This window comes from Prunus mume, linkage group LG6 (genome assembly GCF_029339155.1).
Source record: "Prunus mume cultivar Tortuosa linkage group LG6, ASM2933915v1, whole genome shotgun sequence".
NCBI lineage: Eukaryota > Viridiplantae > Streptophyta > Magnoliopsida > Rosales > Rosaceae > Prunus > Prunus mume.
Window position 1 is genome coordinate 6225563 of NC_142703.1, and position 26833 is coordinate 6252395.

Sequence of the window (26833 nt, forward strand, 5' to 3'; positions counted from 1 at the left end):
TTGGGTTTTTCTATAAATACATGTCTAGGATTGAGTTTATTTATAAATTTGTATAAAAAAATCTTATGAAAATAAGCCCTAAAGACAATCATGAGATGTATTGTTTAGGGATATTCCGGGTATTAAACATAATTATTCCCACTAATATATGATAAGGGCTAGTTATTCACACATAATTGTATATATTAATTAAACATATAAATGAGTGCATGACTTTTAAGTGGAGTCCAATTCTAACTTTTAAAAACTTTTTTGTAAGTAAGTGACTTTTATAAAGTTGACTGATTCTTAATGACTTTTACATACTTTATAAAGTTAAGTGATATACTTTCATATACTTTTATCATTACATACTTTTATATACTCTTTTAAATATATATATATATATATATATATATTTACTAGCCTCTCCGCACACGCTTCCGCACTTGCGATAAGCTTTTTTTAAAAAAATTTAAATTTATTTTAGAATTAAAAAAGATAATAGGTAGTTGTGTTCCATAAAAAATGATCAATTATCTGATTTTTCTTTTAATTTTAATTTTTTTAAAATGAAAAAGTGTGAATTTATATTAACCAAGAGCATTTTCTAATATTTTGAATGTTTTACCATTCTCTGCATTTTGCTTTATATATAGATTTATGAATAGTATTTTTTTAAAAATTTTAATATTTATCATAGAGGATATAATGAAAAAAGAAATTGCTTCTAATATTTATGTTTTGTAAGGTGAATTAACTAGTCCACATATGGAACAAGTAGCCCATAAAAAAAAAAAAAAAAAAAAACCCCCCAATTGGATACAATTGTGTAAAAGCAAAGAAATATTTTTCCATGTCTAAGAACTTTTCACTTGAGAACAGTCAAGTATGCAGAAAATAAGGTTGCTGCTGTTGGAGGCAACTCAAATATAAGGTGTGCCATCAATATTATGGATTTAATTAGTTTAGTTTGTAGAGCTGGGTCTTGGGGAAGAAAGGACAGATTATCCGGTTGCTGGAACGAAGTTGAGATCCGTAAGACCTTCTAGAAGTATACTCTGTTTGGGTGGGAGATACCAGTAAAGTGGCATGGTGATAGAACCTAGCCAAATAACAGAACCAGAATGTAGGGTTAGCTGTAACCCCCAGGATGCTAAGAGCTAAATTGCTGTTGGAGAATGTGAGTTTTGTAACAAAATCATCTGTTCCTACAGATAGGCCTTAAAAATTGCAAATGGAGGCAAAAAAAAATTTATGGAAGAAACCAATGCAATCCCACCATAGCTCTTAGTACGTAGCAATTGTTTCAAGCATTGAAAAGAAAAAAACAAGCAAGAAACAACTCATCATCATAACAATTCACATGACGGATAATGGAAGAAAAAAACAAAATCAAATTGGCAGTGTAGTAGGCCATCTCTTGATAGTACACTGACCAAAGAGATTTTTTAAAATCACAATTGAGTACCACTAAACTTTTAAAGACTATTTAAAAGTCATAGTTGAATACCTCCAGACTTTTAAACTCATTAAAAGTCTTTAAAAGTTAGAACTGAATACACTCCCTTAAGAGTTAGACAGGAAGGCCTATTCTTATATATCAATTTCATATTTATATCTAGCTTGAATTTCAAGAGTGTTCATTTGTCGATCGTCATATTTCACGATTTCTTTTTCAACCATAATAGAATTCTCATTAAAAACTTCTTTTTCTTAGTTCCGTTGTATTATAAATATGACATTCTACAAGAAAAAGAATACACAGAAAATTCCCACAAACAAATATTCTCATACTAGATTTCATATTTTAGCACTACGTTCTTTTGGATTTTAACTAACTAATTCAAACTTCTTTTTTTGGATTTAGATGTTTAGTTTCAGGCTTCAATTTTTTTTTAATGTTTGTAGCATGTTTCAATTGTGGATTTTAGCATGTTTAAAAATCGTCCAGGATGTGGTATTTTAGCATGTTTACAAATTGTCAAGGATTTCACCATGTTTACAAAACTGTCTCAGTTTAGCATTATATACAAATTGTCCAGGATGTGCAAAATTGGAAGCACGAACTATCCAAAATAGACAGAAACAGTGTCTAAAACACTGCCTAAGAAAACTAGGCCTAAAACCGTCGCGAAATCCCAAATTCCAGCCATGAATTTGAACTGGGTTAAAAAAATTGGCCCAAAAAAAAAACCCAATCTGTTTGTTTCGGTAGACCCACTTTCAAACTAGCCCGACCACCACAATGCGGTATTACTGACAACGGCGGCGGCGGTTCCACTTTTGCATACACTGACTACCCTCGGTCGGTCATCGGTTGGGTATATTTCGTATCAAATGGTACCAACTCTAAATTGTTGGCCATTTCAAAAGCAAAATTTTTAAATTTACCGGTGAAAAGGACTTGGGGTTATCAAATTGATTCATATGAACCCACCGAATCTTCCCATACATTGAACCTGCTAGATCCTTGGCTCTTTTCCAATACAGCGAGAACCAAACAGATTAGAAAACTATTAAAATAAGTGAGGTTAAAACTTACTAATTATTTTTTTATTTTTAAAACTTACCAAATAAATAAACAACTTTTCAGTCTCTTTTGACATAAATGGGAAAAGGTGAAAAGGAAATTTTTTGGTGTCTGTATTATATAGGCTGTAGCGTTACACAAGACCAAGCCCTTTTTATTTTATGTAGCGTATGAGCCGGAGCCAGATTTTTTTTTTTGGGCCAGACAGGAGGTGTATTTTCGTGATCTTTCGCCCTGGAATCTCGGCTTGATTACTGGAAGGTTCTCAGATTTGTGGGCATTTCCTGCAGATAAGTTGCTTTGCTTCTATGCTGTTGATCTTTGAGGAATGATTTTATTTTCTGGGAACTTATTGTCTTAAAATTTCTGCTGAACTGGGTAGGTTTCTTAGTTGGTTGTGAATGTCTCGATTGAGCTTGTAAAAATTTGTGCTTGGTATTGAAATTTAGCAAATGGGTTTCTGTTTGGTTTTGGTGTTTGGGGGAATTGGACATGCATATACTTGGTCTAAGAAAAGGTGAAAAATGTTCTAGGAGGGGAAATTAGATAATGGGCAGGATTGATTTTGATCTATGAGTGCATGAGGTATTTGCAAATGGCTTCTACAGACAATGGATATGCATGAAAAGTATGGGTTTAGGCTAAAGAAGAGTTCTTGATCTGATTGTTGTTTATAGTAAGTAATGGAAGGGCATTTATCACAGGGAGGTATGGTTCCTGGTGGGGCTTCCTATGGTGGCCTTGATTTAGAAGGATCGATGAGGGTTCAACATCAAACCCAACACCCACACACCATACACCAACACCATCCTCATCCTCGTCAAGGGTCCTTGGCCCATCCATCGATTCACGAGGGTTTTCCTCTCAAAATGGGAACCATGCATACTTGTGACCAAACCATCTCCATGATGGATTACAATAAGGGAGAGAGGTCCAAGAACTCAGCAAGCGATGAGGATGAGCCGAGTTATACGGAGGATGGTACTGATGGCCATGCTGAAGGAAATAGAGGGAAGAAGGGATCACCATGGCAGCGTGTAAAGTGGACAGATCAGATGGTGAAGCTTCTAATCACTGCTGTATCTTATATAGGTGAGGATGCAAGTTCTGATTGTGGTAGTGGGGGAAGGAGGAAATATTCTACTCTACAGAAAAAGGGAAAGTGGAAATCTGTTTCCAAGGTCATGGCAGAAAGAGGTTTTCATGTTTCTCCGCAGCAGTGTGAGGATAAATTCAATGACCTGAACAAAAGGTATAAGAAACTTAACGACATGCTTGGGAGGGGCACGTCTTGCCAGGTTGTTGAGAACCAGGCACTTTTGGATGTGATAGATTACCTAACAGAGAAAGAAAAAGATGATGTTAGGAAAATATTAAGCTCAAAGCACCTATTTTATGAGGAGATGTGTTCTTACCATAATGGAAATCGTTTGCATCTGCCTCATGATCCAGCATTGCAGAAATCCTTACAGCGGGCTCTTAGAAGAGATGAGCATGACAATGATGATCCGAGAAGGCACCACCATGATGATCTTGACGAAGATGATCAGGATATGGAAACTGATGAGCATGAAGACTTTGAGGAAAATAATGCTTCACATGGAGATAACCGGGGAATATATGTTTTAGAAGACTCTGTAAAGAGGTTGAGACAAGGCCAGGGCCGTGAAGAATTTAACTATGGTAGTTCATTGAATCCCCAGGACTGTAACAAGAGTTCTTATTGTCATCCACCTATTCCCCAAGCTGATATGAATCAAGTCTTACCTGATGGCACAAAAGCTGCCTGGCTACAGAAGCAATGGATTGAATCTCGATCTCTTCAGTTAGAAGAACAGAAGCTGCAAATTCAAGTTGAGATGTTAGAATTGGAGAAACAGCATTTCAAGTGGCAAAGATTTAGTAAGAAAAGGGACCGTGAATTGGAAAAGCTGAGGATGGAAAATGAGAGGATGAAGCTTGAGAATGAGCGCATGGCATTGGAATTGAAACGGAAGGAAATGGGGGCTGGATTTAGTTAAGTGGCTGTTCTGATCAGTATTTATTGCAATAGTGGGACTTGCAGGCAACATTGCTTCTGTTTTAAATTGGTAAGCTGCAGTCGGTTCAAGTATCACATATTGGTTGTGGGACCTTTCTGGAAACCGTGACCTATCTGGATGTACTCTGTAAAGCTTATGATTTTGGCAGTATGAATGACTAGTTTTCTTTATTTTACGTCTGGTAAATTGACATTTTCCTATTGTTGAAACTTTTTGTGGAAAATTGTATGAACAAGGTCTAAATAGCGTAATGTAAGCTGGTGCTTTGCGTAATTTAATCAGCTTTTTATTTCTAGTATCATTGTTTGGTTTCCTCAAATTGAACATTGGCATTCATTTTGTTGTCTTTTACTTTCAATAATCCATATTTTACTGGCAGCTTTATAATATTTTGATTCAATGTCATTGCTGATGTTTTTCTTTTGAAAGAGCAATTTGTACTAGTGAGTTACATGTCTGTATCCCAAGTAATATAATATTTTTTTCAATAAGTAACAAGAGTGGGTTGGTAATTAGGAGGCCGCAGGAGCAGGTTCTGCAGCCCATCCTGTAAACCCTACAAAAATGTACACATGTCATGTTCAGTGCTTGAAACAACTGCTATCATGAGCTTTGTTTCCTCACTCATGTTCATGTTACTGTATACCTAGAGAAACTCTGGTCCTTTGTCTGATTTAAGGTCAAAGATTATGATTTCCTGGCTTAAATCTGTTGTATTTTTCATGTCACCTTAAGTTCTAGTTTGTTATGCTAGTGCAGAACCATGTTGGTTATTCTGAATCTCTGATGGGAAACCTTCAAGGTGTTTGACATTATAAGTTGGATAGGTCCATTATATTTTCTAGCTGGAGTCTATGCTATATGTTTATTTGGTTTGCCCACTCCTTGTCCATACTATTTTATCATCTTGCAGGACTGGATTCTTATATTTGTTTTCTTCTAGTTGATTTAGTCAGCAATTCTTTGCTTCAGCATCTCATTTTTTTTCCGCCATTTAATTTAAATTTTTTGTAACTTTGACAAGCATTTTGATTTAAGGTATGTACCAGCCAGTTGTCTTTACCATCATAGAGAATACAATGCAGATCTTGAAAGCCAAGAGCTATATATGGTTTCTCTTTGTAGGAATTAAATGTACTAGAATATTTCAGATATGTGGTGCGAGTTTCTGCAACCTCTGGGCTCAATCCACTTTAGATGCTGATTCCTCTCTGGCTTTAGACGTCTCTGTCTGTTAGTCGGTCTATATGTTTCCTTTTTTTTCTTTCTAAAATACTTTATGTTCTCTAATGATCTTGTTGTAACATTGTCTAAACAGCATTCAATATTTCATCCTCAAGTTTTATGAGTTTATCTTTAAGACAGATATGACTTATTACTGATTCAATAATAGCCACAAGTAATTTGCATCTATAAACTACTATATTGCAATACTAGAATCAGACGGTATATAAAGGTTTTGCTAGTCAGTTATGTTCTCATTAAGCTCCTTCGGCAAATTACTACTAGAGGTTAAAGTAGTTCTTCTCAATAACATGCTGTTACTTCCAATCTTACTTGATCTTTCTGTATTGATCATTTTGTTAAAACACGGAGATACTCAAGTAAAATTTTCTGCTGAGCTAAGAACTAAATTTGTGCAAATTTCAAAGCAGGCTGTAGCTGTGGTTATCCCATTATTCTTCCCATGAAGATCTTTGGTTGTTGTCCTGTCAAATGACCACTGCTCATTTCAGGTGCGCTCCTCCCTCTGACTTTGTGGCTCTTTTGCCTGGGCAGTGGTCAGTGAATGATTGGATTGGTTGATAAAGAGATTCCTTGCAGCAATGAAGGGATGGTTGTTGGGGCCATAAGAGACTTAGTTAAATTATCAATTGATAGACTGCAAACTGCAATGTTCTTTTTAGCTCAAAATGCTTTAAACTACAAAGGAAGAAAAAGAGAACCTATGATCCCTTGTTGAATGTGAATTTGAACGTGCCGTTAGTTCACGAAATAACTAAGGGACCTCTAATGGAGTTGAATTGATGATAGATTATTATTTCTTGCAGCCATAGAAGTTTCAGGTCTTGTTTTGTAATTTCTGAAGGGCCTGAGTCAGCATATAGCTTTCATCATCTAAGGATGTATTTCTGTATGGCTTGTTTTGGTGACAAGCCCATGTCACTAAAAATATTGGAGTTATCAGATGCTCTGTGTGAAGATTCGTCTCTGTGTATCTTTCCTTTGTGATGTCAGGCTACAGGTATATTTGGTTGAAGTTGCTTTCTGTAATCTGCCATTGCAAGTGCCTTTGTAACCATTATTAGAAAAGTCAAATCCCTTGTTTTTTATATTATCTCTCACAATAATTTTACCCTATTACCAAGTGAGAGGTTGTGCAATACCTAATATGTAACAAACAGTAATAAGGTATCATGCCACCTTCAATTAAAGAACTGTGGTCTGACTGTAGGATGATAATTTTGATACCTGGATGATATGGGTAGGCTAGGGTCGAAGACTATTATGCTTGGGGATTAGAGAGGTCAGGTTACAATAAATTTATGATGGCTATAATACTGTAAATTTATTTTTAATAGAAGAAAGAGAAACTAATTTTTTCAAGAGGGATTATACTGTTATTAACTGATTGGATTTCATGTGTTACTTTATTGGTGGCTTTAGGTAATCTTGACAATATTGGATTACTACATTCTTGAAATTAAAGGCCTGTGTCGGTTTCATGTTGGTCCTTACTGCATCGGCTGCGATTGGATTTGGCAGTTTTGGGTCTGGAATAATTTTCTACCTGGCTATGTCCTGCCTAAACACGATGGATTTCCAAGCGGGGTTGTGGTGTCTCTTTTTTCAAATTGGTAGTATTGGGGTTGGCATGAAATCTACTTGACAAATTCTCCCCCAGAACTGATGGATTGCCAGCTTTACTAGGGGCTGGTATTCTCATTTTACAATACGCATAGTCTTTTTTATGTCCCTGCATGCTCTCTCTCTCTCTCTCTCTCTCTCACATGTGCACATCTGTGTACAAGGGCAGAAAGTTCACGCCATAACTAGGGACCTTCCATAACCTCTTCTTAGAGCTAAGTGCTAATGTTTTTTGCATTCTTTTTCAGTGAGGGATTTTTTGCATTCGTATAAATTGCAACTTATTTTTATATATATCAGAATGTTAGTTGGGAATTCTTGCATAAGCAGATAACTATGGCATTCATCACTATATTGAGGAGATTTAACAGTCACATACTAATTATATTGCTGGGGCCATGATAGCTGCGGCCACTCTAAACTTAGTAGTGACAGAGCTCACAAATTCTAATTTCTAATTTGAACATATGGTCTTTAATGTTCTGGATCTATAACATTAGGTGATCAATTGCCTTCCATGCAGTGCATGAACTTTACCAAATCCTTCTTTGCATTTAAAGGAAATTGTATGAGATGATGCAAAAAGAAGACTGTCAAAGATGATTGGATGCTATCTATCCCTGCTACATGTGTCTGGTTAGTGTTTCTACAACACGCAAAGTTGGGTTCTGTATCACTTTGATATCCATGCAAACTGGTCTTGTTGATGCAAGATAGTAACAAATGGTATAAAGATCTGTGCCCCGTTACTAGGAAACTTTTAATTGGGAAGATGTTAAGAATGTATCAAAGCATAGAGATTTATTGTCCATAGATCTTCTATGACATCTATCATTTTCTTATAATGATTTCCATGTGGAGTTAATGCATTTTTATCTGTAACACACTTTGAATGACTCAGGCAATAAGTTCCCTTGCCTGAATTTTTCATATGATTGGAATTTCTTTTATGCTTTATTCATAATTTCCTTTGAATTCTGTATCTTAGATTTGGATCTTAACAGGTTGATATCGAAGGATATATCACCTTCATAAGCTTTGTGTATACTTATAAAATCATTTCTGATTAGAGTTATCTTTTCATATTCTTGTTCTGATCATGCTTAGCATGCAGAAGCAACAGACTTTAGTTTCTTGTGCAATAGATTTCTTTTTAATAAGAGTTTCTTATACAGTAGATGTGGATAATGGGAAATGTTATGAATGAAAGTTTGACAAAAGTTCTTCAGAGCTGATTGTCTTACTTTCTATTGTTGTTTAAGTAATCATCTCTGAGAAACCATTCTCTTAGAGTGAGTGTTGTGACAGCAACATAAACTTAAAACTGAGAGATCATTTTTAACTCTTTGCACGTGTTCTGGTACCTTGAAGTTTTTAACCCAGATTGAGTTAGGGCATGTGGTTTTGCTTTGAATCTATTTGGTGACTGTTGGTGGAAAACACAAGTCAATAATTTGTGTGTGGTGTTTTTTTTTTCCTTGTTTGAATTTCGAACACCCAAGTTTGCATCTTTGCTTAGCGTTGAATTCATTATTGCTCAGAGCCAAACAAGTTTGGTTCACAATTTTATTTTAACTTTGGTGAGTTAGTACACTGGTTGGGGCTTGTTGGGCCTGAAATCTCATCAAGTATTTCAAACTAAATTCACACACCCCAGATCCCAGATTCAACCGTGGGGTTTTTTTTTTTTTTTTTGCATCAATGATTAGATGGGCCAGCGAGAGAGACAACGATGGAAGCAGAGGGAAGAAAATTGGGAGAGAGTTTATTTGTTTTAGTATGACGTGGACAAAAAGTACAGGTGTTGTCTTTTAATTGGGTTGGGATGCCAGCTCAGTAAACCTCAAGTGACAGACAAGTTTTTCTCCTCTGACAGTCCGTTGATGTGCTAAGTTTTCTTCAAACATGTATCAGAAAGCCATTGGAGGTGTCTAAAGGCTGAAATGATTGGTCCGGAATTTAACAAAAATCTGGATGAATGGATGTGAGAAGGGTTGTATATATATATGTGTGTGTGTTGTGTGTGTGTGTGTGTATGTATTTCTTTTTTCAGATGGTCCATGTTGATATTAGTATATAATGTAAAAATAATTTTCAGTTGACCACAGCTAAAGTTTAGAATGGAAAATGTGCTCAGTTGGGGAAAGAAGCACCGTGTGCTAGACTCAAACTATGCTGATACTGAGATAAGTTACAGTTAATGGCCAGTTAGTGTCACGTTTCTTTAATTTGTAGCTCTTAAGTTTTACCTGATTACTGCAAAGTGTCCTTTTGACAAGCGTTTGTGTTTGCAGGATGTATCTTGGAAGTTGGAGGATTAGTACTCTAAGAAAACTATGAATTATAACTGTTGCTTACAATACTTCTGTTTCAGTTATATGCCTTCAAATATTTTGTCAACTTGTTTGGCCTTCATTTAGAGACTCAGATTAGCGCTAAATATTTTTCACACCAGCGTAGGCTCATCTAGTTTGATATTCACATTGATCCACCTAACCTATACGTTTATCCTGCTCCTTAGCTCTCTCACTTAATAGGTCTGACTTCTTGTTTTGAGAGTGCTAGAATCAATGACCCTATCATATTTTAACAATTCAAAATCTCAAGACAGGCAGTCATTGGGTTCATAGGGCCATAATTTTGCATTGTTGACTTCATTTAAAAGAAAACCAAAATAGAAAATTTATGTAATGGATGTACATGTACAAATATTTGTTAATGGCAGAAATTAATTATTGAAGATTAATATTTATACTTATTTCATGAAGCTATGGGGAATAGTTGTGCAAGAAAGAACATCTAGCGTCTATTAGAACTTTCTGTGTAAGTAAACCTTAGTAGATTTATAGATGTTGGTCAAATCGAGTATTGGTGTTCAGTGTCTATTCAGGTCGAGTTGATGTAGATAGTCTTGGTTTTGGGATTTATGGTTTGTCTGACTTAGAGGACAAATGTGAATTGTGAAAACATTTTGCATAAGGTTTCTAGGAGGGCTGCTGTATACTGTATAGGTTGCTTCCAAGGTGGAAGTCAGCTATAGAATATGAATGAAACTATAATAGCTAATAGGCCAATATGGTAACTGCAGTGTGATCTGTTGTGGACATTTTGCAGTAATCAGGTAAAACTTCCAAGATCATCCATCACTTGCCCTTCACTTTCCTCCTTCGATGGAAAGTTTCTTTTGTCATGCTAAGGCCAGATTGTAGCTTGTTGTCTTCTATTAGACCCAAAAAAAAAAAAAAAAAAAAAAGCTTGTTGTCAACATTGCCAAATTTTCATCCCACCTTTGCACTGCCGCAAGACATTGAAAGCAAGGAAGTTAATGGATTCCTAGACTGCCTCCATAACATTGATGTCAAGAATCCCTTTGATGTTGGTTAGTCAATGATGTTCAAGCCCCTACTTTACTCACCGGAGTCGAGTTCCTGTCACTGGGGGAGAATGATGCAGAATAATAAATTAGGGATATTTTAATTTAGTTTCCTATTTGATTTATTATTTTTCTGTTCTTATTACTTGCCTGTTTCTAGTAGGAGTAGGATTACTTTCCTATTTGTAGTACTTTTTAGCAAGGTTAGGTCATTATAAATATTAAATACATGCTATGTAATTCAGTAGAGGCAGAATTGGTTGATAAATGAAAATTATCTCTTGCTTCAATGTTCTTCTAAACCCTAATCTCTCATTCTCTTACGTATTTCTGTTTCTAATCCTCTGTCTTCTTCTTCTATTCTTCTTATTCTGTATGGTTATTTCTCGTACTTACCCTCTATTTTTATTATCTTGAACCCTAGTTCTTCTTTTATTATAAAATGCCTCTCTATCTTCTAAACCCGAAGCTCCCTTTGTTTACAAGTATACCTATTGCCTACCCATCAAGTCATCAACCTACCTGGAATCTTAGGCGTGTTTTTGAGATATTGTTGGGTGGTCGGGTTTTCAAGATTTTTTTAGTCAATGGAAAAGTTCAAATTGGCAGCAGAATCTCAGAAAAAAGAGGACCATTTTTATAAGAACAGCCGAAGAAGTGATAAAACACCAGAGTGCTCTGGCAGTCCTTGAAGTCGAAAGATATCAGCCAGATGGGATCCAGACGAAGCATGCAGGGTTGCCATTGATGAAGCACCTGTATTTTATCCAACTATTGAGGAATTTGAATATACACTTGGTTACATAGCAAAGATTCGCCCAGCAGCCGAATCCTATGGTGTATGTAAGATTGTCCCTCCACCTTCCTGGACTCCTCCCTGCCCTCTTAAGGAGAAACAGATGTGGGAACGTGCAAAATTTTCTACGCATATTCAGCAAGTTGACTTACTTCAAAACAGAGAGTCCATGAGAAAGAAAAGTAGAGGTCGGAAGCGAAAACGAAGGAGGCACTCAAGAATGAGAACCAAAAGATGTTCAAACATTGCTTCTGAGACAGATGAGATGTTCGGATTTGTTCAGGATCAGACTTTATATTTGATGAGTTTCAGAGATATGCCTACACTTTCAAGGAAAGTTACTTTGGAATAAAGGATGCTAAAATTCTGGTGAAACTAAAAAGAAAACATGGAAACCCTCTGTGGAGGATATTGAAGGTGAATACTGGCGAATAGTTGAGCAAACAACAGATGAGGTTGAGGTTTATTATGGAGCTGACTTGGAAACAGGAGTATTTGGAAGTGGGTTTCCTAAGGCATTGTCTGTGGTAACCGGAAATGATTTGGATCAGTATGCAATGTCAGGTTGGAATCTAAATCACTTCCCACGTCTGCCCGGTTCTGTACTAAGTTTTAAAATCAAGTGATATCTCAGTAGTTCTAGTCCCATGGTCTATGTGGAGATGTGCTTTTTCTTCATTTTGTTGGCATGTTGAGGACCACCACCTCTATTGTCTATTCCCTAACTTGGGTGATCCAAAAGTATGTTATGGAGTGTCTGGAAGCCATGCTCCTGCTTTGGAATGTGCAATAAGAAAGCATTTGCCCAATTTGTTTGAGGAACAACCTCGTTTACTAAATGAACTGGTCCCTCAGCTATCTCCTTCAGTTTTAAAGTCTGAAGGTGTTCCTGTGCATAGAGCTGTCCAACATTCTGGGGAGTTTGTTCTTACTTTTCCGAGGGCATACCATTCTGGATTTAATTGTGGCTTTAACTGTGCTGAGGCAGTCAATGTGGCCCCTGTTGATTGGTTAGAACATGGGCAAAATGCAGTTGAGCTCTACAGTAAGCAGTGTCGTAAGACATCAACTTCACATGACAAATTGTTACTGGGATCAGCTCAGGAAGCTGTACAGGCCCTTTGGGAACTATCAGTTCTTGGAAAGAAGACTACAAGAAATATGAGCTGGCAAAGTGTTTGTGGCAAAGATGGTATGCTCACGAGAGCAGTTAAGACACGAGTGCGAATGGAGGAGGAAAGACTAGATCGTCTTCCAATTTGTTTGAAGCCGCAAAAAATGGAAAGAGACTTTGATTTGAACGATGGGAGGGAATGCTTTTCTTGCTTCTATGACTTACACTTGTTGGCAGCTCGCTGCAAGTGCTCGCCTGACCGATTTTCATGTCTCAAACATGCAAAGCTTTTTTGTTCATGTGACATCAATCATAGATATGTCCTTCAACGTCACACTATCAATGAACTAAATATGCTAGTTGAAGCATTGGAAGGGAGATCAGAAGCCATAAAAGTTTGGGCATCCGAGGACACTACTGATACGCATACAACTAGACTGGATCATGAAAGTGGCATGTTTCATAAAAGAATCAAGTCTTGTGATCTAAGGGAAACTTGATCTTGTTGCCTGTTTCAGAAGAGAAGATGAACGTAAATGCATCTTGCATTTCGTCTAGTCAGGTTTCTTCTGCATTAGTCAGTCAGGTCACATCAATCCCGTCTTCCATGATGTTTGTCCGATGATTTTCATGCTCTGAGTCCGAGTTATTTGGGTAACAAATTATCAATTTAGCATGAAATGAATTTTTCACTCTGTTATTATTGTCAAGAGATGTTAAAGCCAAGTCCATAGACTTCCACTGACATAAATCTTCGTTATTTTTCTTCATCATGAATAATACTTACCTTTATCAGATCATTGTTGTGATATATAGATGCAAGATGGATTGCTCTGAATATGTTGTGCTCTGGTTATGATCAAGGTCTGGAATTTACTTTAATTTGTGTGAATGTTCTGTTCTTAGATTAAAAAAGGTCTGAACTGAACATTGATGTGTGTTAATCTTCACAACTACTTGTGTTGACAGTGTTGGTGCAGCAACTCTTCAACCTTATCAATCAGCTGTTGCTATAATAACAGGTATACATGGTGCAGTCGGTGCCAATCAATTGAAAATTATGTTGTGAGATATCAGCTTGTAAAATTAGTTCTTGTTTCTTCCCCATTATTTATTGACAGACATTGTTGTTAAGAATGAGAAAATTAGGTGAAGGGTAAATGGAAATATTGCACTTGCAAAACCATCTCCATATGTTGACATTCCCTTAATTGTCATTCTTTTCCAGATGTACATCTGGGACTGTTTATCATTTTGTTTCTCAGAAGTTGAAGGTCATTTTCTTAAAGGTATGCAATTTAAATACTGTAAATTACCCAGTGGACATGCATTAAAGCTATAGCCTTTGGCAACTGAAACTCTCTCTCTGTGGTGAAATGTACTAGACAAAGCTGAAACAAAGCTTGTGTACAGGCCCCTTATGTTGGCAAATTGATGGAAAAGGCCCCCTTATATTGGTAAATTTGTGGTAGAGGAGAATTCAATTTTCACCCCTTCCATTTTTTCCTGCTTCATTAAGTTGGTCGTTTCTTAAGTGACTCTATTGTATTCATTGATTTTCATGGTTCTTAAAGGTAGAGCAGAAGAGGATGGCAGGAGAGGGGTCCACAGTCAATTGGAGTATGCCTCCCATATTTGTATCATCTTTTACTTCAAAAGGGGTGGATTTCAATTTATGGATGATGCATTTTCATGAGAAATACATACAATTCTCTATCTGGTTCATAGCTTTGTACGGATATGGAAAATAACCAGGTAATACGGCCAACACATTTCTAATGAATATTGTCAATGGTTTAATATCATGCAGATCCTTGTATTTTTATTTGGTGGCCTGAAATTCTTATTCTTTGATGGTGTGGATGTGGATGTCATTGTAAAGAGAGGAAAACAGGGATGGGTAGTAGAAAATACATGGTGTACGCACGATAATAACCTTCGGACGTCCGTATAGGAGAAAATCTGTTTGATTCCCAAATGATTTATTATTTTGAATTCTCATTCCACTCCTCAATATATGTGTTGAATTTAAGACCTCTTTTTATGTTGTTGCTGTTGGGGTGTTAAAGAGTAAGATGGGGATGGGAAAAAAGATCTTTCCCTAAAAGCTGTGGCTAAAAGTTCGGTGCTATTTTATTGCATTGAGACATTGGAAGTGAAAATAAAACTCATGGAAATTGTAAGCTTGATACTATTTGGAAATGTTCTTAATTCAACAATTTGCAGTTCATCACAGAAATTGTTCTGCTTCAGATTAGCTGTGTATATTATGTTGTGGGATTATTATGGGTTTGTTGTTTCATGGGCTCTGTTTGGAAGATAGATAATGTACAAAATTGCTTATATAACCAACATTACTCTAAAAAGGCGTTATTGGCAAAGGCTTATCCTGTTATCCATTTGGGTCTTAACATAACATCAAAGAAGTGGACATGAGTAACAAAGGGAAAAAAGCAAAGAAGTGGACGTGAGAACGTGGTGTTTTCCCAAGTACTCTCCCTTTCTTGCCCACTGTTAAGTTGTTGCTTGTGGGCACATGGGGCCTCCACTCTTTCTTGCTCAATATGGGCTCTGTGAGTGCTTTGCTTTGCCCACGTGGGGCCCATCCTCAATCAACCTCTTAATGTTATCATGGTAATAAAATCGATTCCTCTATAACCATTTGTTCCATCAACGCAGTTTAGTCCAATAGAAAATAGTCTTGATTTGTTGAACAATGCTCTCAGGCTCGAAACTCCATAGCACCTTACTAGTGCGTGAGAAAATCCTCATTCCGCTTCTTGATTTTGGCAAAAAAAAAAAAATAGAAAGAAAGAAAAAGGCCATTTGGTCTAGTGAGATTCAGTGTTACGTCGTTGGAGAAAGAAGTCTTCAGTTCAAATCTCATGTGTAAACGGTTGATACATTAACTATAAATAAAATAAAATAAAATAAAATAAAAGATTGGGATCCTTTAATTAGGATCTTCCATTGCAATTTGCATAGTTATTTCTATGCACATGTTCTCATGTTCCAATAATATAAATGCTTTTGCAACATCTGGTTTTCTTTGGCTATATTTTTATCTCTAAAAGGTGCAAGTGAGCATGCATAAAAACATCATTAAGGATGGTAGTTTTTGGCACATGGTTGCAATGGCTTTCAATTTACTCAAACTATCATCTTTCAAGTAATAATTTACAAAGGGGCGCTAAACTCAAAAGGTCTAATTATTATACGCTAATAAAGGATTCTCAAGGAATATTATGAATTTGGGTTGTACAAGGAAGGTTCTAATGGAAAGGCTTATTTATAGTAAATTAATTATAAGCATTGTTGGTAAAGAACAACGGCGCGGTCTCTTAATACAATTAATCATTGTAACGCCTATTGCTTTGTTTCTTTCACCATTAAATTTGAGTGCTTTCTCTTTTGTAAGATGAAATGAAATGGTACAACTTGCAGGAAAAAGATCATCAAGTGTGATAAAAGTGGGAATTATTCTAGCTTGCTAGCCTTGTTGATGGGTCACATTCAAGTAATTACCTAGCTCCCACATGGAAAATTAATATGTTGAAAAAGAAAAGAAAAATATCATTAATTCCATGAGGTTGAGTGACATGAGTCTTAAATTCTCCTTGGTGGGCTCCTTGAAAATTAATATGTGATGCATAATTTTTTTGTTATTAATTCAAGAAAAGGTAAAAAGAGAGAGACAGAGAGAAGCTTGAAGAAAAAAAGAGAGAGAGAAGAATCAATTGGGTTGGGTTGCTTAGCTGTTGACAGATAAAATCTATGGGTTAAACCACATGGACGACAGGAGATGTGTGTACATTCACACCACATGCCGACCCATGTGAATTGTAAACCCTTTTGTCTACATGTAAACTTTATTTTTCCAAATGGGATGTAAATTATAAAAGTCAGCCATTATTTTGCATATGTATATTTTCAATTTTCTGAATTCCAGATAAAAGAACAATGGGTGTTCGTTGGATTCTTCGAGGCCTTTGGTGTGCTCCGAAGAGTTCAAGTCTTTATGGTACCCGTGTGTGTGAGTGAATTTTCCCCCCTTCCTTTCTTAACTTTGCTATAAATAATAAATAAAAAAATTAATGATGACATTGCACCAGAACTTTTTTTTTTTCTATTTTCAGGCATCTGTTTGTCTTGTATGTGACGTAGTCGGTACAATACTAGAATAAATATATTACCATCACAATATATTTTGGTAATTTAACCGAAGCAGCAAACTGCAAAAGTTGGATTTTATCGAAACAACCCTGTTGCTGTTCTTGTATATTATTAGTTATATCAGTTTGTTAGATTTTAAGCCCGAAGTTGTGCAGCGGGATCTGGTTGCTGCTCTCACAAGTCACCTAGATTGGTTTTTCCTACAAGTTGTTGCAGTAAAAGACAACTTTGAAAATGGTAATTCATTTTATATCAAACAAATGACAACTCTAAACCCGGTATACATACATATACATATACACATATACACATTTGTATATACAAATTAATATTTTCTTCTCAGACTTATAATATATATGTATCTTTCTCGATTCATATTCGAAATTAGAGAAAATGTTAACCCTAATAAGGGAGGATGAAATATATTGATATAAGATTATGATATATTCGGGTTCGATTTCTTCCGATATAACCGAAAACATTATAGGAAATGTTAACTTAATTATTATTTCGATATCTATTACTCTATGTTATTCATACAAGGTAGCATCCCAGGATGGTATATGTGATTGTCCTCAACTTGTTCTTAATTACCAACGATCCTCATAATTTTGTGACTGCTTTGTTAATTATATAATGGCTGCAGGCTGCTGCAAATGATTCACATATGCATGCATGCCCTCATTTAAAAAGCAAAAATAAAAAATGTCCGAGAGAGAGAGAGAGAGAGAGGATTTTACTGCTGTAGGTAGAGAGAGAGAGAGAGAGAGAGAAGTGTAAATACAAAAGAGTGGGCAGGCAAGGCATAGTGGAGGAAGGCATCTCAGTCCAGAGGCCAGCTAGCTATAGCTTAGAGAAGTTGTACAAGGCATCTATATATATCTTCCAATCCAACTAGTCTACGCATTAGAGATATGTTCTGCCAGCTAAGCACACCCACATATATATATATATATATATATATATCTCTTATGTTATACAACCCAGTAAATCGAATTGATGATTTGTAACAGAAGCAAAATTTGATTTAAAGTAGGCAAAAACACGTTGCCAGAAGAGAGAGTTTGCGGGCAATCGGTTGTGATTCTGTCACATCGTTGCTTTCTAATAAAATACTATCACATAACTGGATTTGACAGTCACTAGTTAGTCGACTATGGCGTTCCAGTATCAACCACCGTCTGGTGTGCTACCATCAATATTACTAATATAGTAAATGCGTAAATGTATTGGATTATGATGTACAATTAGGATAAAAGAATTCGACTCAAAGACGCGTAAAATTTTAAAAGTTCGTTAGTGTTTTATAGCTCAAGTGGTTAAAAATATTTATTTTTATATATGTGATCCTATATTTTGTTCAAGGTCTAAACACATATTCATACATTACTTAGTTTAATCAATTTTCTTATAAAGTTTAACATTGTGAAGAAAGTAACTAATATAAAAAATAGTAGCGATCAAGCGCTAATTGATTGTTTTAGCTTACTGCACTTAATTTTATAATCCAAACGGTTTATTTTCAAGTCCTTATTCAAAAATCATCCTTGCAAAAATACACACGAATTGGAAAACCGTTTAGCGATTTGGTTATTGAGATGAACATTTCATTGTTTACCGACAACATTGTGTCCGTATTTAGAAATGAATGATTATGATCATGAGAAATATTATGGAGTGGATCAAAATAAATGACTATTGTCGTATTAACTTGCTAACTGGTTAGTGCTCGAACATTACTGTATAAATAATAACTTTTTGGTTGATTGTGAGTAAAGTCTCAACGTCATGAATCATGGCGAAACAAAAATAAAACATAAAAAAAATTCTGAATTTTTAATTTATATTCTGCTTGTCTATTAAATATATAGCTTAAATGGTGAATATAAAATCGAAAGCAGAGTTTTTGGATCAAGACAGACAATTTTTTATTAACTATTATGGAGGCCGTAACTAATTTTATCATTATCATCAGTTACGTAAGATTCACCCTTGTCCCAAATAAAGACCAAAATATAGACGGTGCTCATTCCCTTGACGTCTTCCTTACTTGCCACTCCCACCTCTTCGTCCTCATTTTACCAAAATACCCTTTCCTTTATCTCCTTTATTGCTTTTACTGATGGCGCACGCTACTCGGCTGGCCCAAAATTTACCCTTGTGGGATGTGGTGGGTAATTTCCATATTTAATTTTGTAGTGAAAGCTAATCATAGTGTATAAATACTTTGCACACAAAAGTTGATCTTCGATGATTTGTGCATTAAATTGGTTATTGATTGAATAGGGCCCCACTCACTTGCATTATGTGTGCTGGGCAAAACCACTTGTTTCTTCAACTCAATAATTGAGTTACTGAATTGACTGCAAATTGTAAAAAACTTTCAATTTTTTTATTTTTTTATTTTTATGTGGATCTATTTTCTCCATTGCATTTTACATGCATGGGTTCTTCTCCATTTTGTCTTCAGATCATTTATTTGATCCAAAAGTCCACCATGAGCATTAAAGAGTATTTGGAATTTTCAAAAAGATTATAAAGTTGCGAAAGTTCAGTTCAAGTGATTAAAAGTATTAGTTTCTGTATTCCAGATTTTATATTCGACTTCAAATTCAATCATGATCCTTCATTTATAATAACTAATAAGAGTTAATTCTCTCAAAATTTCAACTTCGAACTCAAGAAACCCATTGAAAATACTAGTCTAACTTCTCAACTACAACCCAATTAAAAAAATACATTTCTCAACCTTTTGGCTCATCGAGTGAGCATATGAGGAATTATTTGCTCGAGTCAATGATGAACTTTTCATTGCTTGACTTTGATTTTTAACAATACATTATTCCTCTAGTAACTTTAGAATGTTATATAGTTTGACATGCTATGTTGTCAGATTTATAAACCATAATCATTTATTATGCGTATACTTAAACATACATATATGGTTTAACGTGTGAGTTCTTAACATGACATATAATCATTCATCCCTAATTACATCTTATGAAAGCATGGATGGTCTAAAATGTTAATCCATTATTACATATTAACACCAAATGCAAGAAGAAAAAAGAAGCTTGAAAGTCACAACAACCTTATCCCAAAAAGCAAGTCACTTTCAAGTTTAAATGCAATTTAAAATACGAAAAAGAAACGTAACATTTGTATACAATCGTGTCACGAAGTATATGTATGGCTACAACTTGATCTTGACAGAATTAGAGAGGAACATACATTATATTACAAAGCTAGAAGAAGCTAATGGTCCCAATAATGCCCAATTATTTTCACATCATGGGTGATGATTAGATCACAGCCATCGAAAATTCCATACAATTTATTAGGGTAGGTTGATAACCCAACTGAAATTGGCCACCATTTACTTCTTTTCATAAATGGCTTGGCCTAATAACATGACCTACATCTAACCAAGATTAATTCAATTCAACAGTGGATCCCACTACTCAAAATGTCTCTTTTAACATCAAAAGTTTTTCTTGCAAATTTTCTTTGCTCAATTGTGAGAACAAGATTTTGTCAAACTTCGTTTGTCACCATCACAAGAGGCCCCTTACGCCACAAAAACTACAGTCCCATTTCCACCCAACAAAGTTGAAAATTGGAGGATTCTTTTCTTGTTACAATTTTGAAAATTCTACATTTTTATTTGTGGACATAACTCAGTTCGTTGTACACTTGTACCTCCATTCATGTAATTAGAGGTTCGAAACCTCCATACACCCAATGAATTTGTGTAAACCCCCCTCCTCCCAATTGCTTATACTTAAAAAAAAAAAAAAAAAACTATTTTTGTAGAATTTTAGGGTCTAAAGTTTAACATTCAAAGTAAATTTACATAAAATAAAATATTGGTTACAAATGGTATAGTTTAAACAAGATGGCTCACTTACATAATTATGTACATATGTGAATTGTTTAGGTTTTTTTTAAAAAAACCAAGGGTATTTTGGTAAATACAAGATTAGTCAATTAAATATAAAAATATCTGAATTACATAAACAAACCCAGATCTCTCATATACCGATGCAATAAAATATACGTGAAATTAGCTTTCAATGATTAAAGGTCAATGGGACTCACGTTAGGAGTAAAATAGTAATTTCATGCCGATTGTGGGCAACGGCCACTGAAATCCAAAACAGCCCCCAAAAAGCAAAGACGAGCCTGAGCCTCACTTGTTCATCTCCACCAAAAATAAAAAGGAAAAATAAAAAAATAAAAAAAGCTGACGTACATGGGCCGGCTTTTAACTAAATTTAGCTGGACAGACAAAAACCAACTTATTATCATCATCGTCTCTTTGCGCAGCTGTTAAAAATGTCTGTAACACTTAAAATACGTATTTTTCTTTTTCTGCAATGTATTTATTTATTTCAAATTTGAAAAAATACAACAAAAAAGACTAAAAGATTCCACAGGAAAAAGAAAGAGAGGATGAAAAAAAAAAGGAGTTATATATATATATGCATATATAAAAAGAAAAAAGAAAAAACAACTTCCTTGAGATCGACAAGCAGATCCCCACCGAAATAAATTAATAACTTCACCCTACAACCCATCTTCATAAAACCCTTGTAGAGAATTATTCACCATCGCTCTCTTGTGTGATATATTTTTATTCTTTTTCTTTCGTATCTCCCTCAGCTGTAAGTTGTAATTGTTTTGTTTTTGTTTTAGAGAGAGAGAGAGAGGGAGAGAGAGAGAAAAAGGGATAGTTGAAGAGGAGGGTGAGAGTAAGACTACTCGTCGTCCTATGCTGGGGGACTCTAGTGTGTTAGGGAGCGCCATCAGCCGCGATGCTACCACCACAGCGGCTGTGGGGGCTCCCGAAGGCGGTGGAGGCGATGGTGGTGGCGGCGGTGGTGGCTCGAATTCGGGTGAGGACACTTTTAGAGGTGGGGGTGGTGGGGATGATTTGTTAGGGAGTGGTGAGAGGAGCTTTGGTGGCAACCGTTGGCCTCGGCAAGAAACTCTAGCTCTCTTGCAGATACGGTCTGATATGGACGTGGCGTTTCGTGATGCAAGTGTGAAAGGTCCATTATGGGATGAGGTTTCCAGGTTAATTACTATACTAACTCAGCTAATTAAGATTAATTTTGTTTTTTTGTTTTTGTTTTTGTTTTTGTGGTGATTAATTGGAGTGAGAATTTTGAGCTCTTATTAAATTTGTGTTCATGGGGGTTTGAGATCTGGGGACTGATGAATTTTCATTTCTCCGCTGTCTTTTGTTTGCTTATGATCTATTTCGAGCTCTTCACCTAGTTTACTCTTTCGGGTAATTTATCTATCTTTTTATTTATTTATAAAATTTTGAGTGTCTTTCCTCTGAGGGAAATTACAGCATGAACAATGGGAATTCATTGCCATGGAGTTGAGATTAATTTATTTTTACTTTTTCATATATTACAGAGAATATTATTGAGCTTAAATGAATAAATTCCACAAACATGGTTTAATTTCAATCTTACCAAGTAAATTAATACAGAATAAATTAATTCTTCCAACTTTGGTCATACAATTTCCAGGAGAGAGGCTATACAATTTCCATATGTATATATATATGCATATATATCTGAGTTGCTGGCTTGTATTTTATGTGTTCCAATGCTTTGTTTTGATGCTGAATTCAAGATGGCAAGTGTACAAACAGATATGGAGCTAATTTATTTTGTGCGGACTGTTGTTTTCATCAGGAAGCTAGCTGCGCTTGGCTATCATCGAAGCGCCAAGAAATGTAAGGAGAAATTTGAGAACGTCTACAAGTACCACAGGAGAACCAAAGAAGGCCGGACTGGCAAGTCCGAAGGCAAGACTTATCGGTTTTTCGATCAATTAGAAGCCCTCGAAAATCAACCTCAGACACCGGGAACTACTCACCATCATCAAGCAAAGCCTCATCATCAATCTACAATGGCTGCGGTCGCGGCAACAATGGCAACAATGGCAAGTACTATTCCATCATCAGCTGCACCACACCCTATAATTAGTAATGTGTCCTCTCAAGCTATTGCCGCACCAACACTCAACCTCGCAGCTCCCAATTCATTCCCACCAACAAACCCTATAGTTCTTCCACCACCGCCACAACCACCGCCGCCAACAACAACAAACCCTACGAATAATCCTCATCATCATCATCATCACAACACTTTCTCATCCTCTTTCCCAAATATATCCGCTGATCTTTTGACCTCTTCGTCCACCTCCTCTGACGAGGATTTGGAAGGGCGGGCGAAGAAGAAGAGGAAATGGAAGGACTTCTTCCAGAGACTAATGAAGGAGGTGATCCAAAAACAAGAGGATCTTCAGAAGAGATTCTTGGAAACCATCGAGAAACGCGAACACGAAAAAATGGTGAGAGAAGAAGCTTGGAGAATGCAAGAGATGGCACGAGTCAATCGAGAACGCGAGATTCTAGCCCAAGAGAGATCCATCGCAGCCGCCAAAGACGCGGCAGTCATGTCATTCTTGCAAAAGATATCCGAGCAGCAGCAAAATCCAAACCAAACCCCGCCACCGGGCCAATCACAAATCAATAACAATTTGCTGCAACTACAGCCACCACCACTAGTGCCTCCTCCTCCGCGGCAGCCTGCACCCCCACCACAACCACAACCACAACCACAACAGCCCGTGACTAATTTTGACGTTGTTCCAAAACCAAACAACAATGGGGAGAATAACAATTTGAGCTCGCCGGCAAGCTCATCAAGATGGCCAAAAGTGGAGGTACAAGCATTGATCAAGCTAAGAACGAGCCTCGATTCAAAGTACCAAGAGAACGGGCCGAAAGGGCCGCTATGGGAGGAGATCTCGGGGGCCATGAGGAAGCTTGGATACAATCGGAGTTCGAAGAGGTGCAAGGAGAAGTGGGAGAACATAAACAAGTACTTCAAGAAAGTAAAGGAGAGCAACAAGAGAAGGCCCGAGGATTCCAAGACGTGTCCCTACTTTCACCAGCTGGATAGTTTGTATAGAGAGAGGAACAAGTTTGATCACAACAATGTGAATCCTAAGCCCGAAAATTCGGTGCCTTTGATGGTGAGGCCAGAGCAGCAATGGCCACCTCCTACTCCGCAGCAGCAGCAGCAGCAAGATCATCAGAACATGGATATTGATCATCATCATCATGATCATCAGAACCAAGAAGACGATCATCATGATCATCAAGATAAGGAGAATATTATTGGTGGTGATGAAGATGAAGAAGAAGAAGATGATGATGATGAAGAGGATGAGGAGGAGGATGAGGGGGATGGGAACTATGAGATAGTGGCAAACAAGCCAGCTCCAGTGGGTGCAGCCGCAGCTGAGTGAGTTGAGAAAAAGGCCAAGATGGATTGAAAGAAAGAAAGTGGGTCTCAATGTGGGTCAGGTTTTGCAGGGCTTCCGGACGGGTAAGTGGGTCAAATGCATTTGGCGGGTCCTGAATTTTGGGTGGAAGTATTGATAAGAAAGTATACACAAACTGGGAAAGAAAGGTAAAAAACAAAGAGACATGGTGAGGGAGGGAGAGAGGAGGGAAGCTAGGGGTTGATATAGGCAGTGAAATCATAGTTTGTTTATTTTATAATTTATTTTATTTTTTTCTCTAAATAAATAAGGTCATGAAGAGGAGATAAAAGGGTCATCAACTTCAAGTTCCAGAAAACAAATAATAGACACTGTTAACTAGTGTTGTAATTTTGCTTTTGCTTTTTTTGTTCAGGGGATTGGTGGTGTGTAAATGTGAGAAATAGTTATAATTTAGTCTTTGTCGTGGTCTTTTTGTCTTTCTTAATTTGATTAATTTTCCTTAGCAACAAATCCATTTTCATTTTCTTTCGCATAAATTTTAACTTTTTTTAATTTGTTACTACTTACTAGTCTCTGTTAAAAAAAAACGTATATATCATGACAATAACACTGTTTAATTATCCAAATCAATCACATTCCGTTACGCGTTCTAACTTTTTCAAATAGTAGAACATGATTAGATAGTTCTTCTTGTTGAGACGGGGGATGACTGAGATGATTCAATAATCTCTCTCTCTCTCTCTCTCTCTCTCTCTCATATTAGGTTAAGGGTTTGAGTTAATGGTGTTGCAGACAAGTCAGAAGATTACAGGGAAACCCTCTATTTAGGGCTGTGATTTATATATATAGTGCAGGAGCTTAAAACGAGGGGACAATTAGGTAACCCTATGGCAACAGAACCTATCCACACTACGCCAACAGCACATGGAGCCATGGAGCCTTTCATATATGAAGGGGTCCACCAAAAGGAATCTCGATCCTTTCCTTGGTTCGTAGGCCTTACTTATTTACACTGCTGTCTGTCGATGTCGTTTAATTTCAATTCAATTCATGGATGTCAGTACCAGAAAAGGACGAAGGTTCATAGTTTAATGCGCTCCTGTACCTTGTCCTTTTGTTTATTCAATCATTTATTCACTTTGCTAGATGCCTCATCTCAATATGCATACATTTTCTAAAGAAATTCAGCTACATATTAGTTTTTTATATGGTCACATGATGAGTCGGTCTGATTAAGTAACATTTGAATTGTCCACTTCAAGGAGTTTGAGATCCAAAATTTCAGTCTAGGCCACAACAAAGAGGAGTTGGGAATTTGGGAGGAGTTAACAAAATATTTCTAGTGTAGTCTAAGTATTTGCAAATCATGTACTAGGTATAAACTATATATCGGTCTAATAGTATTTTTCTTTCACAGTTTTGAAAGAGATTCTAAGTTCGTATACTCCTTTCTCAACAATTAAAAAAGAAAACTAATCATTTGTTAGAGGACCGTCATGCTGACTTTTTTTGTTGTTGTAGGTAAAAAATCTTTTTAAACCAGAAAAAAAGTAATTTGGGGATTCATAGCTCTCTCTAGTGGAATAGTATTACCCTACACTCATGGTAGTAGTTCAATTCTTACTCTTGTCGTAGGTAAAATATCATTTTTAACCAAAAAAGTACTTTGGGGATTCATAGCTCTCAATAGCAGAATAGTACTTACCCTACATTCATGGTAATAGTAGAATAGTACTTTGGGGATCTTACTGCCTTCATTAAGAAAATACCGTAAGTTTCTGGTATTCGAAGATGTGCCCCACAAATTGATTGGCCTGGCCATATGGATATATACGAATAAATATTCTATTGCACAATGCTACAGTCTAAGACATTAAAGCTAATGTTATCACCATACATGCAGAAAAGTCTTTCTCCCTCCTCAAATTTAAGTGACAGCATCAGTCTCTTTTGGAATGATTATTCACTTTATTGCAGAGATTGTGGTTCTTTTGATGCAAAAGAAACTCTTATGGCTTTCATTGGTGTTGGTTCCATTTGCGAACCAGTTAACCTTACCAAGAAGTGATAGCTGTAGTCTTGCAAACGTACGTTAATTAGGCAAATTTTGATACATAAAAAACCATCACAAATATTGTGTCTTCAAACAATCTTACAACTTATGGATTGCCAAATTCTTGTTTGAATTTATTGTCCAAATCTAACATAGAAATAGAAGTGATGATAACACAACTTTATCTAGTGGTATCTGTCTCCATTTGATTGGAGGAGGTCTTATGTTCGACTCACATGAATGACGAGGGATGCTGTATAATATATTTATGATGAGTTTGTTGATAGATGGTTGTGACTAGGCTCAGCTTTCTTGTGGGTGTATTGGCCGGTTGTAAAATCTTGTAAATAGGTCATTTATGCAACAAAACAAAAAACTTATTTATGAAAAATTAGAGAAATATCTCGTAGACTCATTTTTTATTGTGCCTTGTTTTGGAAATTGATTTTCTTGTGCCTTAGACCCATAATTTGAAGCATTAATTTTGTTTCATAATGATAGAATATTCTGATAGCAGTCTTCATAGAAAACACATTAATGGCAGGGGTGTCAAACAAATTCATTATTGCTTCCATGTGTTTTTACATA

The 26833-nt window shown here is 36.2% G+C and overlaps 3 protein-coding genes and 1 pseudogene across 5 annotated transcripts; all 4 read left to right on the forward strand.

The window, feature by feature from the left end:
* The first annotated feature begins 2591 nt into the window (after window positions 1-2591).
* LOC103336322 (sequence-specific DNA binding transcription factor) lies at window positions 2592-4852 on the forward strand. Its single transcript, XM_008239363.3, has one exon. The coding sequence runs from the start codon at window positions 3196-3198 to the stop codon at window positions 4531-4533; it is 1338 nt and encodes a 445-aa protein (XP_008237585.1). The 5' UTR covers window positions 2592-3195; the 3' UTR covers window positions 4534-4852.
* Window positions 4853-4988: 136 nt separating this feature from the next.
* Window positions 4989-14962, forward strand: LOC148915958 (lysine-specific demethylase JMJ18 pseudogene; annotated as a pseudogene).
* On the forward strand, window positions 13201-15525 carry LOC103336321 (uncharacterized). 3 transcript variants are annotated; one of them, XM_089054428.1, is made up of 6 exons: window positions 13428-13569; window positions 13675-13727; window positions 13934-13994; window positions 14091-14162; window positions 14280-14460; window positions 14588-15525. In XM_089054428.1, exons 1-5 carry the CDS (start codon window positions 13561-13563, stop codon window positions 14454-14456), a joined length of 372 nt encoding a protein of 123 aa, XP_088910554.1. In that variant the 5' UTR covers window positions 13428-13560; the 3' UTR covers window positions 14457-14460; window positions 14588-15525. The 3 variants fall into 3 exon arrangements, with proteins under 3 accessions (XP_008237584.2, XP_016650690.2, XP_088910554.1); XM_008239362.3 differs by having other exon boundaries at window positions 13201-13569; window positions 14280-15525; XM_016795204.2 differs by lacking the exon at window positions 14091-14162 and having other exon boundaries at window positions 13201-13569; window positions 14280-15525.
* Window positions 15526-21396: 5871 nt separating this feature from the next.
* Window positions 21397-24702, forward strand: LOC103336320 (trihelix transcription factor DF1-like). Its single transcript, XM_008239361.3, has 2 exons — window positions 21397-21954; window positions 22590-24702. The coding sequence occupies exons 1-2, from the start codon at window positions 21650-21652 to the stop codon at window positions 24211-24213; spliced, it is 1929 nt and encodes a 642-aa protein (XP_008237583.2). The 5' UTR covers window positions 21397-21649; the 3' UTR covers window positions 24214-24702.
* The last annotated feature ends 2131 nt before the right edge of the window (window positions 24703-26833 follow it).